Consider the following 13,398-nt stretch of genomic DNA (forward strand, 5'->3'; position numbering starts at 1 on the left):
AGGCCCGGGGAGGGAGTGACCGTGGGGCCCTGGTGCTGCTGCGCTCGCGCCGCGGCCGCCGGCCCCGAGGCTGCGCCTGCAGGAGCTGGGCGCCCGGGCGGCCGCGCGCGGCGAGTGCACGCGGGACGCAGCTAGGGAGTGGAAAGAGCGCGGGCCTTTGGAGTACACGGGAACCTGACGCCCAACCTGATACCCAAACCTCGTTTCTTTTTTTGGCTGTGGGCCAAATAATAGTGTCCACCGTGCAAAAGATTATAAGAATTTGAGAGGCTCCTGGCACATAACGGGCCTTCAGTGAAGGCTTAAATTTCCCTCCACATCGGGTTCATCGTCAGTGCTCCCCTGCCAGTGAGTAACTTCCTCTACCCATCTTGCTGCCCAAGCGTGAAATCTGGGTGGTAACCCTCCATCCGGAGTCCTCTACCCCACCCACCAGCCGGTGAATCACCACAGGCTGCATGTTCTAGCCTAACCTAGAAGACTGCTTCCATCGCCACACTCCCCACAAACACTGTAAGCGATGTTTTTATTCTAAAAGAGTTTCAGAATATTTTACTATAGATTTTCAGAAAAATTGTGGAGATAGTACAGAGGTCCCATATATCCCGCACCCAGTTTCCCCTGTTATCAACATCTGACATTAGTATGGCACATTTGTCACAATTAATAAACCAATATTTATACGTAATTAACTGAAGTCCATCCTTTATTCAGATTTCCTTAGTTTTTTCCTGGTCTAGGCTCTCATCAGGACACCACATTACATTTAGGTGCCTTGTCTCCTGAGGTTCCTCTTCGCTGTGACAATTTCTCAGTCTTTTGTTTTTGATAACCTTGATAGTTTTGAGCTGCTGGGTCAGGTGTTTTGCAGAATGTCCCTCAGTTGGGATGTGTCTGATGTTTTTCTCAGGAGCAGAGGAGGGTTGTGGGTTTTTGGGAGGAAGGCTACAGAGGTGAAGTGCCAGTCTCATTGTATCATATGAAGAGTACATGCTGTCGGCCCTAGCTGGTTAGCTCAATTGGTTGCCTGTATGCCAAGGTTGGGGGTTCAATTCCTGGGCAATGCACATGCAAGAATCAACCAGTGAATGCATAAATAAGTGGGACAACAAATCCGGGGTTCTCCCCCCGCCTGGCCCTTTTTCCTCTCTCCCTTTCTCTCTCTCTAAAATAAATAAATTAAAAAAAAGAGTACATACTATTCACATGACTTATCACAGTTGATGCTGACTTTGATCACCTAGCTGGTAGTGTTTGTTAGGTTTCTTATCGTAAAGTTATTGTCTTTGGAAGGAAGTCACTGTGCACTGCCCACACTTACGGAATGGAGAGTTCTGCTCTGCCACCTTGAGAGCAGACTGTACACATAGTTTATTTGGAATTGTGCATGGAAGATTTGTCTTTACTTCCCAATGCATATTTATTTATTCAGTTATTTATATTAGTGTGAGTTCATGGATATTTATTTTATACTTTCGATTATAATCCAATACTACTTTTTTTTTATTTTATTGCTCACCTACATTCACTTTTGCCCTTCCAATCCTTTTTCTGTTTCATAATGATCTTAAAAAAAAAGTTAAGCATCTGGTCACGCACCTCTTTGCTTAAAACCCTGCACTATCATCCCTTTACTCTTAGAACGAAGTCCAAAAATTCATAACATTGATCTCCATGGTTCTGAACAATCTGGTCCAAGTGTGTGTCCAGCTTCAGGTCCTGCCACTCACTGTCTGCCCTTCCCAGCTTTAGTAGCCACACCCCTCCTTTTTTCCAGATCTTCAATGTTGTTATGTCTGCCAGGAATGTAGCCTCCTTCCCCATTTATGTTCATCTTCATATCTTAAATGTTAGGTCCCCAGAGAAGCATTCCCTGACTATTGCTTTCCCCTTAACTGTGCTCTCATTGTACCCTCTGCTTCTTTATGGAATTAGTTCTTTAGTGTGTGTCCCCATTGGGGTGTAATGCCCAAGTGGTTGGGCTTGTCTTAATTAAGGACCACCATGTCCTGAGCACTGTGCCACTGTGCTTACTAGGCACCCAATAAACATTTGTAGAATGAATGAATAGCTGTAATAAATTCATTACAGTCAAGAATTTATTGGCTGTAAAAAGTCCAGTTGTATCTAACTGAGATTGGAAAAACTGAGAGACCTTAGGTCTCATGGTATATTCCTCTGCTTTCAAGCAGTGTTGTGCCATACCATTTTGAACTGAGGTGCTGCTGATTTGACTTAAAATTTTAAGTGGGAAGAAGTTCCAGAGCCTTGGTAACCCAGGCCAGGGCTTTACAACTTTCATTAAACGAGGTTATTAACCCAGATAACTTCCTGTTTTGCCTTAAGCTCTACTCCCTTTCTGTTACCTGTTTTGCACTGTAAATATTGACATATAAAACTTTTTCTTCATTAGGATCTGTCTTTCTGGGTAAATGCCCATAGGATAGCTGTTTCATTTGCATCAGTACCTGTAATAGGGACTCTACTTTTTCTTACAAGTAGTCTTCTTTAGATTGATATTTTCAACTAGGTAGGGGTCCTAATTTACAGAAAATTTTAGTGTGCTTTTCTGTTCCTATTTCACTCCCCTCCCCCCTGTTATCTGACTCACTTCCTGTGTCTGATGGCAGATTTCCTGTCATCCTGGAAAACAAAGGTCAATTAAGCAAGCATCCAATGTTTACTAAAATGTAGTTTGTTCATGTTATTTTAGTTATGATGTATAATGAGGCTTCTTTTTTAAAAAGTGGGAGGGCGCAAATTTATTTCTTCTAGTGGAGAGTTCTTGACTCAGTACTGTGTACATATTAAAAAGTATGAATCCAGAGATGTCCAAAGGAAAAATCTGTGGCCACTTTTACTGGAATGTGAATGGCACATAGAGACCTTTTCCTTTTTGAAGATCATACATTCCCATTGTGTGGTCTTTGATAGTAAGTCGTTGATGAGTGCTTACTGAATTAAAACAGCTACGATAAAAGCAGCTGGTGGAAAAATTACCTTTAAACTAGTTTAATTTGAGGTACATCTGAGAGCTACAGTTGGAAACCTGACAGTTATTCAGAATAACTGCAGAAAGGTGTGCACACGTAGGGTGGTCATTAGGTTTCTGGGACAAGGAACTGTAAGACAACTGACTTTCAGTACAGAAGAAAGCATGGATGGATTCTGTGTTATATACTCTTAACACTGTTCTCTGTTGTGTTACCACAGATTTATTAAGCAGTTGAATTAGTGTCTGCCTTCTCTTTTAGGATATGATGAGCTTGGGGAGGGCAGGGCCTATAGCTGTCTCATTCAACGTGACCAAGTTCTAGCACATGAACAGATTAGGCTCTCAACATATTTACTGAAGAAATGAAAGTGTAAAAGAATGGAAACCATTTTGGAAGTGTGGTAAAAGGGAGCTGTGCATCTCCTGTATATTGGAAGGAGACTTTTGTATTTTGATTGTGAAGATGTCAGGGTGTTACTGGGGAGACAAGACCTTGGTTCTTGACTTCCTGAAGGAAAGAGTTCAGTCAAAAGACAAAGTGCAGAAAAGCAGCAAGAATTTATTGGCTGCAGCAAAAATATACTTAGGACAGTGAAACAAAGAAGGGCGTAGAAGAAGCAGTAGGAGAGCCTAGGCTGGGCTGCTTTGAGAAGTCAGAGAAAAGGGGGCCTTGGAGACAGGTTCAGGGGTTAGCTGCCCATTGCTCCCTTGGTTGCAAGTCTCGCTGGGGTCCCTTAGAGGGAAGAAGGGAAAGGGAATGGCGGGGGCATGCTCCACTGGGGGAGAGCCATCCTGGGTCCTTCATCCTGAGTGTGTTTCTCTCTCTTGCAGGTGGAAATCTTAGGGGAGGTCTCAGGGGAGGGCCTCAATAGAATATTCATCAGCTTTACTAGTGTGTTCTTTTGGGGTCTTGGTCTCCACTGATTGGTCAGCACCAGGGCTCATTAGTCAGTGCAGCTGGTCCTGAGGCATCCAAGTCACGACTTGTCTGGTTTTGCTGCTTTTCTGGGCCTGGAGCTGAAATACAACTGACATTCCTCTCCTCTCCCTATTTTTTGGACAGGTGATGTGGTTGAAGGTTTTTCCCACTTATCTAAGGGAGAAACTTTTACTGTGATTTACCTAATCTAGGGAAGGCATAGTTTTAATTGATAGTGTAGCAGCTAGTTTCAAGTTGTATCATTTTTTCCCTTCAAATTGTATCATTTTGCTTCAGAGAGGAAGTGTTCTGTGAGATATCTTGTTTGGTTTCAGGAATATAATGTGGTGAGTTTTTTCTGCTATTATGGTAATTAATTAACTTGGCTGTCAATAACAACCTGATTATAGGAATGATGATCATTGTGAATTAATTATTATTACAGTTAAGGTTGTAAAGAGAGACTGCATTTCAATGGTAATGCTAAAGAACTAGAATCTGGCCTTCCCGCTTACTGGTTCATATAATTTAATTTTTTTTCATTCAGTAAACATTTATTGCTCTAAGTGGTTTGGGTTCTGTGGTTAGAGCGTCGGCCTGTGGACTGAAGGGTCCCAGGTTCAAATCCTTCCAAGGGCACGTACCTCAGTTGCAGGCTAGATCCCTGTCCCCAACCGGTGCACGAATGGGAGGCAACCAATCGATGTGTCTCTGTGTCTCTCTTACATGGATGTCTCTCTCTCTTTCTCTCTCTCTCTCTCTCCCTCTCTCCCCCTCCCCATCCCTCCCCCTCCCTCCCTCTCTCTGTCCCCCCTTCCCCCTTCCCCTCTATCTGGAAAGCAATGGGAAAAATATCCTTGGGTGAGGATTTAAAAAAAGAAATAAAAATAAATAAGCATATATTGAAGGCTCATTCTGTGTTAGGCAGAGCATTGGGGTGGTGAAAATTAAGCTAGGCTAAAATTCCAGCCTTCAAGGGACCCAGCTTGGTGGCATATAGACAAGTAAATAGTTAAAAATAGTTAATAAACGAAGTTAGGTTCGTTCAGGGTGCTATGGGAAAGGAAAAGGAAGCAGCTCCTGCGAGTGAGGGTTGGCGCTGAGAAAGGCTTCAGAGAAGGGATGGAGGGCAACACAGCTCAGCCTGGAAAGATGAAGCCTGAGTAGGCCCCAGTAATATCAGGTGACGAGGGGAGAAGAGGCATCACAGGACAATACAGCAATGGGTGCAAAAGGGTAGAGGCCTGAGAGAATATTTTCTGGGAACCACAGGAAGGTAGATGTTTAGGCATAATGGTGGAGTGGCAGGAGGTGCGACTGGAGAGGGAGGTGAGTGCTGTCAGAGGAGGACGATTTGATGTAAAGGACTTCTGGATTTTACCTTATAGATCAGCGTTTCTGTGGTCCAAGGACTATCGGCATCAGAATCCTGTGGGGAAAGTGTTCTTAATAGCAGATTCCTAGGCCCACTTTGGGAAATTCAAACTACCTAGATTGCCATTATCTATGTCAAACAGACACCTCAGGTGGTTCTCGGGTACATTGTAGTGCTGTAATTTTTAGGGAGCCACTTAAGAATTTTGAACAGGATCAGATTTTAATATTAGGAAGCTCACCCTGGCAGCTTGTAAAAAATGGATGCATGGTGGTGGGGTCAGGGTAATCTGGAGACAGACGTCTTAGGATCCTCCTGCATACAACTGGGTAAGACATGAGGAAGGCCCGAATCTGAGCAATGGGCATCAAAAAGGAGTTGGGGATTCTAAAGATGGAGGTCACAGCTGGTTTACCCGCCCACTGTTTGGCGCAGCGGGTATGTTTGATTTGACCCACATCTACGTTTCTCTTGATAAGCCAGAATGTTGGACATTGGCCCTGAACTTCTTGACAGGAATCCTCTGAGGCTGACTAGTGTTTACCTTCTTTAAAAGGGGCATTTGTTCTCCAGTTTGTTAGTCCATATGCTCCTGCAGGTCTTTTGTTCAGTTTACCAACCTGATCTCTATGGACATTTGAGTTTGTGATCCTTGATTTAAGATTGTAAGTTCACAGAACATGGTGACTGACTAGCTGGAGGTGGTGGTGTGGGGGCCAGGGGATGAAAAATGGGGAGGAGTCTGGGATGACTCAGGTTCTGGTGGGATGACTTTTGGATAGAGGTGGCAGTCACTGAGGTAAAGATTTCATAAAGCATTAACTCCGAAAAGGTACTCTTGGTAACAATAGCACCTAACATTGTTGAGTCAAAAATTTAATTCTCTTGATAGCCCATTTTGGAGGTGTTATTAATATCTCCTGAGTAATCAGACTCATGAGAGTTTGATCTTAAAGAAGCAATGATTATAATTTAAATGATAAATGATGCTGTATCTGCAGGATAATCTTTTGCTTGAGGCGCTTCTCTTAGACAGGGCCAGGAAGGTGTCGTTTGTGGACTTCGAATTAAAACCAAAAAACCTTCACGTTCTAAACGAATATCATGTGTGGATAAATTGCCCTCCAGTAGAGGAATATTTCTGTAATGATTTGAAAGATTAGAACACTTTCCTCCTGCTCCTGAGCCACAGTAGAAAGAGGAGAAATTCATGATCTTTTGAGTTTCACTTACGACGATTGCAGGCTAACTGCAGTGTCATATGTTCATCATGACATGGCATGTGGCATATACCTAGACATGTTATAGTTAATTCAAGTGTAACTTCTCTTTAGGTGTGCCTCAGTTGATTTGAATAGATTTGAGGAAGTGGCCTCTCCCGCCTATAAGTACATTAGTAAGGCTTGAAAAGCCTTTTTTGTGGTCCTAGATATAGATTTACAAATGTCTCATAGAATTATTTCTGCAGTTGGCAGAGACAGAAGAGTCTTTCAGAAGGAGTGAAAGAAGGCTGGATGGGAAACTTCTGCACAGAGAGAGGGAGAGAGATTAAATGGTAGGAAGAAGGTTACTACATTTTTAGGTGCTAATTGGAGGGAACATCTTGAATTTGTTCTTTTACTATTTTCTGAAATATCATTTCACTGACAGTGGCTTGTTTTCCTAACTGCTGTAATGCTTAAATGTTAAGAACTTCTTTGCTGAAAAAGAATTTGTCCAGTGCATACGGGAGGTTGGGGAAAGATGTTCCAATCAGAGTGACTGATGGGAACTAAGGCATAGAGACCGGGAAGACCACAGCAAGTGAGAGGCACAGGAAGTGGTGGGTATGAGGGGCCAGGCCGGGCCTGCTTAGCCTATGAAGGAAAGTTGCAATGGCAAGAGCAATAGGATTGACAATACTGAATAATAATAATGGTGATGATAGCAAACACATAACATTTACTATATTCCAAGCTTTAAAAATTTACATCTGTTATCTCATTTAATACCCAAAGTGCGTTGTGAGGTAGAGGTGCTATCACTTTCCCCATTTTACTGAAGCACAGAGAGTAAGTAACTTGTTGAAGGTTCCCATGGCTGAGATTTGAACTCAGGCAGTCGGGGTCCTGAGTCCATGGTCTTCATGCTATGCTGCCTCTCAAATCTAAGAATGAAATATAAATTCTGCCTTGTAGTTTCTGGGTGTTTTGTATAAGATACATAAACATTAGAATAAAGAACTTCAATGTCATGCTTAATTGAATTTATGTCTAATGTTTGCAGATGGGGCAAATGTACAGTGACAGAGAACTGATTTTGATTTCTCTTTCCCCAGTTTTAAATTAGTAGGGGCGAGTGGGCTTGTATGTACTAGTCTTACATTTAGTTGAGTGTTGAGAACATCTCATTTGCTATTAGCTGTGATTGAGATAAAAGCTTTTTGATTAAACATTTAGCTTTGGGACTAAGGTTAGAAAGAACCCAGGTACCACTAGCTGTGTGATCTTGAGCAGGTAACAGTCTCTCTAAACCAGGTTTCCTCATCTGTGAAATGGGGTAGTACCTACCTCACAGGATCATTATCAAAACTGAATGAGTTAATATTTATAAAGTCCTGGCATATAGTATTAAGTAAATAAAAAATAACACTCGACATTTGTGCTTTCCTGCTTGTGGACATAGCATATAACATATATGCACGTACCCACACCTCAGAAGTAATACCAAGAAGAAGTATATTTTAGGAAAGTTAGTTAAGGGTGGCAACTTAATGGACAGATGGAAAGAGTAACTGAGGAGTCTGTGTCTAGCTTGGGTCCCACAGATAGTCTTTGACTTTACAGATTTCTTCCTCTATTTAATCATGTATAATAAATAGTAAAACCAGCAGAGTAAGTAAATTTTCTCAAATACCACTCTCCTGTTTAAGAATCCACAGTACCTTGCATGTGTTTATCAAGTCTAGTATCTAGATTTCTCAGCAAGGATTTCAGGTTCCTTCACTGAACTCCTCCTCCTTTTATCTTATCACCTCTTGTAAGAGATTATAAATTAAGCCTGGCAAGGAAACCTGCTTGTCCTCATGACTTGTTTGTTCTTGCCTCATTGTTCCAGCTCTTCTCCAGTCTTCTCACCACCATCTTCTCTCTGACTTCTTAGCAGATATAAGTAACGATATTCAGTGACATGGGATCTCAGTGCCCACTGAGTCATGCTCTCTGTGGGTGTAGTTATTAAAGTCTTGTATTAATAAGCACTTTAAGAAACTTTTACATTCTGTCCTTTTTTTTCATTTTAAGTATAGATATAGTGTTTTCACATCATAGTAGAGTGTTCCTAGCACAGTGCCTTGCATTTAGTCAGGGATATAAATTATCGAGAAAGAAGGGCCTTACAGTCATGTTCTTGTTCTACTCAGTGCACCACTTAAAATGCTCCTTTTGCCCTGGGTCACACCTTTGTGTTGGTTTAACAATTGGGTTGTCTGGAGCACAGGTTGTCAAACTAAAACTCCCAGGCCATGTGTTTTGTGAATAAAATGTTGTTTAAACATAGCCATGCTCATTTGTTTACATATTTTCTGTGACTGTTTTCCTGCTTCTGTGGCAGTGTTGACTGTATGTTACAGAGACCATACGGCCTGCAAAGCCTACAGTATTTATTACCTGGCCCTTTACAGAAAATGCTTTTTAACCTTTGGTCGGGGGAACTACACCTTCTGATGAAGGAGATTGAAACCATGGCAAAAGAGCCGCAAAGGGAACATGGGATGTTTACCAGGTGAAGAGATTTACGTGTGACAGGGAAAGCTGTCTTTAAATATTTGAAGGACTGATGTTTGGACGAAAAACTAGACCCTTGTCTGCTTAACTTAAGGCTCTGAGATTCTGCCTTGGAACGATTCTCTCAAACTCAGGCTGCGGTCCTCAAGCATTTTTCCAAGGCACTAGCTTAGTCTGGGCCAGCAGATTGCAGAGCCAAGCAAATCACAGTAGGCCTTCAAAGCGAATATCCTCCTGGTCAGGTATTCTGGTGTAGGGCAAAGCATCATCCCAGTGGAAAATAAGGTAGATTGAGCAAGCATTACCAAATAACCTAAATCTAGTTTAACACCTTTAAAAGCTTATATTTTACTTGTTTTTTTCACGCTTGTGGAAGGTTGGAATCATTCTTCTTTCCTCCAATGATTCCCAAGAAGGTTTCAAGTTTCTTTGTTTATACCAAGTGATAAGTGACCTTAAAAAGTGCTCAGGTGTGTAAGGCTAAAACAGTGTTCTTTAGGCTTATTGCTTGCTGTCTTTTGTAATCTCATCTTAATCTTCCCTGTTATACTTGAGCTCATCAGTTTACCATTAAATGTAAAAGATCCATTTAGGAAAACTGACCTTGTATTTAGTTCTTACATTCTTTTCATACTTCTACTGGTCTTCTGAAATAGAGATTTAGTATTAAAACTTCAGAATTTAAAAGAGGAGCTTTTAAAATCAAAATACCGTTGGTTAAGGACCTTCTTTTAGATCTAAGTCAAATTATGGAAAGCTGCTGAATGAGACTCATTCAGCAAACATTTGAATTAAGAGCATTGTACTTTGTGTATCGCTTTAGCTATCTGTGTGATTAGCTATTCTTCTGATTTGGACTTCTTACAAAAGGGTTCATATTTGTTCTATGTCCTCAGGTCTGAACACCTAAATCCAGGCATCGTGTCAGTTGAGAACTCCTTCATTCTGCAGAAGTTCAGATGTAGTGGTATCTATTATGTGGAAAAGCTTTGTAGACTGTAGAGAACCATGCAAGTAAAGGTTAATTTTGGTAAGAGCAGTATAATACTTGGTGAAGTAGCTCCTGCTGAGAGTCTGGATGCCGCCGCATAGCTTCTAACTGGCCAGCAGAGGCCAAGCAGGTTCTCTATCACCACTTTCTTCCCACTGTTTATCGCAGGTCTTTGTCCGCATTATCCCATTTCAGGTAGAATGGGTTGGAGAAGGGAGACGCTCAGATGTGCAGTCTGTTGAATAAACATTTGACTCTGTGCTTGCAGTATTTAAAAATGTTTCTATTTACTTTTTTGTCCTATCATACTTTTAAGTCTTGAAACACTGGTGAGGAAATATTTCCTGTATATTCATAAAACATTCAGAAAGAAATTTTGATCTTTAATTATGATTTTTAAAAAATTAGATACTCATATGCTTACTACTTACTTTATATATGTACTAAATAAACATAGGTACAAAACACAAACTTTTTCCAAATGTTAGACTAATATGGCACTGTTTAGTTAATTAATTTAAAAAACATTTATTTATTTTAAAAATATATCTTTATTGATTTCAGAGAGAGAGGAAGGGAGAAACATTAATGATGAGAGAGTCATTGATCGGCTGCCTCCTGCACGCCCCCACTGGGGGTCAAGCCTGCAACCCAGGCATGTGCTCTGACCGGGAATCGAACCTCGATCTTCTGGATCCTAGGTCGATGCCCAACTGCTGAGCCATGCGCGGCCTGGCAGTATTCCTGCTTCTTGACGGTGGGAACTGTCCCTTACCAATTTTGTATCCCTTCTTCCCCACACCCAGTGAAGTGCTTTCTATACGCCAGGTACTCTCATGTGTGTGTCTGATGAATAAGTCATCAATATCACTCTTAAAGTTTTACATATTTATATACAGAAATTTGTTAAAATTTCCTTTGAATTTTTCACTAAATAGCTCAGTAATTGGGGAATAGACTTGATCACCAGAGAACCCTAACCTGTTATCTTCCTTTGCTTACTTGTGCAATCCATTTTCCTACTGTAAAGGGAACTGTTATTCCTTTGGTGCTCAAAACACATTTAGTAATAATACCTGATACTTACATAACACTTACTGTGGCCCGGTGCTATAAGTGCTTCATGTGTATTGTTAGCTTATCTAATCCTTATAGCAATCTTTTGATGTAAAGGCTATCATCCCCATCTTACAGGTGAAGAAACTATGGAGGACAGGGTAAGTAACTTGCCCAAGGTCACACAGATAGTAAGTGTACTAGTAATGGTATCAAGTGGTTGGACAATTAGCTTCCCCTAAGTTGAGAGGGATGAAGGTTAAGAAGGTGTGTGGTTATGTTTGAATGCTTGCACTTTGCATGTTACTGATCCTGTATAGTAAGTGAGAACTTGCAAGCAATACAGATGTCTCTACTGAAACATAATAATATTATATGCAGGTCGAGAGTAAAAAAAAATCTGGCTGTGGTTGACAGTTTTAGTCTCATTTATATTGCTCCTCTAGTTTCATTATTCAGATGATGACATCATGTAAATAGATGTATTCTCCAAGTTACTTTTGTACTACTGTTTTCAATTAAGAAATTGTTCTGTTTGCTAGTGTGTAAAGATTAACTCTGAATATTTTCTCTCATTTCTTAACAGTACAGTGCTGTGGATACCAATCCACTCTCTCTGTATGTCATGCATCCATTTTGGAACACTATAGTAAAGGTAAGATGATGAATAGGCATGCACTTATGTTTTAATAAGTTTTAGATTTTAAACTGTTCTATGGAGTGTTATAGATGCAACGGTCAGTTTAATAAGATATCTAGAGAAACTGCCCCCCCCCATTTCCTTTCCCATGCCTTTCCATTTATCTCATTGTTGAAATCTCAGTTTATACTCTGGAATTTCTAATTTTGTAAAATTTTAAAAAATAAATGTAATGTTTGTTGATCATAGAATTATTTAAAACAGAATAGAAAGAAGTGCTCTTTTCTATCAACTGGAGATTATAGTTCACATTTTAATATAAATAACTCTTGCGTATGATGTTTTAAATTATAGCTTTTACTCTAACTTAAATTTACATGTTGTGCTGTGTATGAACAGAGATATTCCTCTACTTTAATTATATTGTAATTATTTTGAAAAAAACACAGGTGTTTCCTACGTGGCTGGCTCCAAATCTGATAACCTTTTCTGGCTTTCTGCTGGTCGTATTCAATTTCCTACTCTTGGCATACTTCGATCCTGACTTTTATGCTTCAGGTAAGATTACTACTTTTAATATAAAATTTAAAATATCTAAATAGAGAAAAATGATATGGTTATTTTCTGGTTTTATTAAGATGCTTATGTTTCTGAAAAGTTTTAGGTATTATAAGGGTATATAAAATGTCAGAATTGGGTTTAAAAGCTGTGTTTTCACAATCTGTATGTATATTTCTATTAAGTTCTAGAAACTAATTTGGCTATTTAATTTAGATAGGCTGTCCAAAAGCATAAGGTTTTGGTAAAGAATAACTAGATTTATAAGAAAATGAAAGAAAAGGACTACAAAACTACCTAAAAATGAATATAAGGTAGAGCTCAGCCTACCTACCAATTCCAGAAATACCCCCTCCTTTCTTCTAGTTATGGGAGAAAAATCTTGTTTTCTCTTTCCCTCTGCTCAGTATCCTTCTAATAATTCCCAGTTTCCTCTAAAAATGGTTCTTAGACCTTTAAGTATTTTTTGACAAAAGTCTGGATCCTTATTGGGGAAAACAGGAGAAATCACTTTTGGGGAGGCAGTTTTCAGCCTGTTCCCTCCTGGGACTCCAGTATCTTCTTTCACACCTATTCCTGTCTTGACTGCCTTCCACACCCAGCTTCTGCCCCAGCAGTAGGAGTGAACCTGGAGTGCATTTGGGATGGGGGTGGATAGTGGGAGACAGGGTTTATTTCTGTCATTCACTCAGTTGTTGGAGTTGAGAGGAATAGGAAGATGAAAGTAGATAAGTATTTTTTGCATTCTAAGTTAGAGAATATATTTTCCAATATTATAATTCATCTGTGTTCTGGGTTCAGCAGACTTTTGTGGACTAACCTGGAGAAATTAACAATCACTGAAAATGTAGGAACATTTGGAGTTTGAAGCACTTAGGAGTTTTGCTATCATAGAAATTCTGGATATATACACCTGACTTTATCAACTGAAACTTTTAGCCATAGCTTCTGTACATGTAATAAAATGGTAATTGAAGATCATAAAGTACCATATGAATAAGTAAGATTAAATTTCATTCAGCATGGTTTTTATACTGTTTTTTTAAAAATTTGTATTTTAATCCTCAGGACAGCCTCAAAGTTTTGCTTTCTAACTTAGA

General features: G+C 40.1%; 1 protein-coding gene across 1 annotated transcript in view; it reads left to right on the forward strand.

The window, feature by feature from the left end:
• Positions 1-13,398, forward strand: part of SELENOI (selenoprotein I) — a 40,575-nt gene that overhangs the window by 625 nt on the left and 26,552 nt on the right. Inside the window, exons 2-3 of the mRNA XM_081156377.1 lie at positions 11,687-11,755; positions 12,190-12,298. Coding sequence (XP_081012503.1) covers positions 11,687-11,755; positions 12,190-12,298 — 178 coding nt within the window. The remainder of the gene's footprint in view (positions 1-11,686; positions 11,756-12,189; positions 12,299-13,398) is intronic.

Source organism: Miniopterus schreibersii (assembly GCF_964146895.1).
Source record: "Miniopterus schreibersii genome assembly, chromosome: 13".
Lineage (NCBI taxonomy): Eukaryota > Metazoa > Chordata > Mammalia > Chiroptera > Miniopteridae > Miniopterus > Miniopterus schreibersii.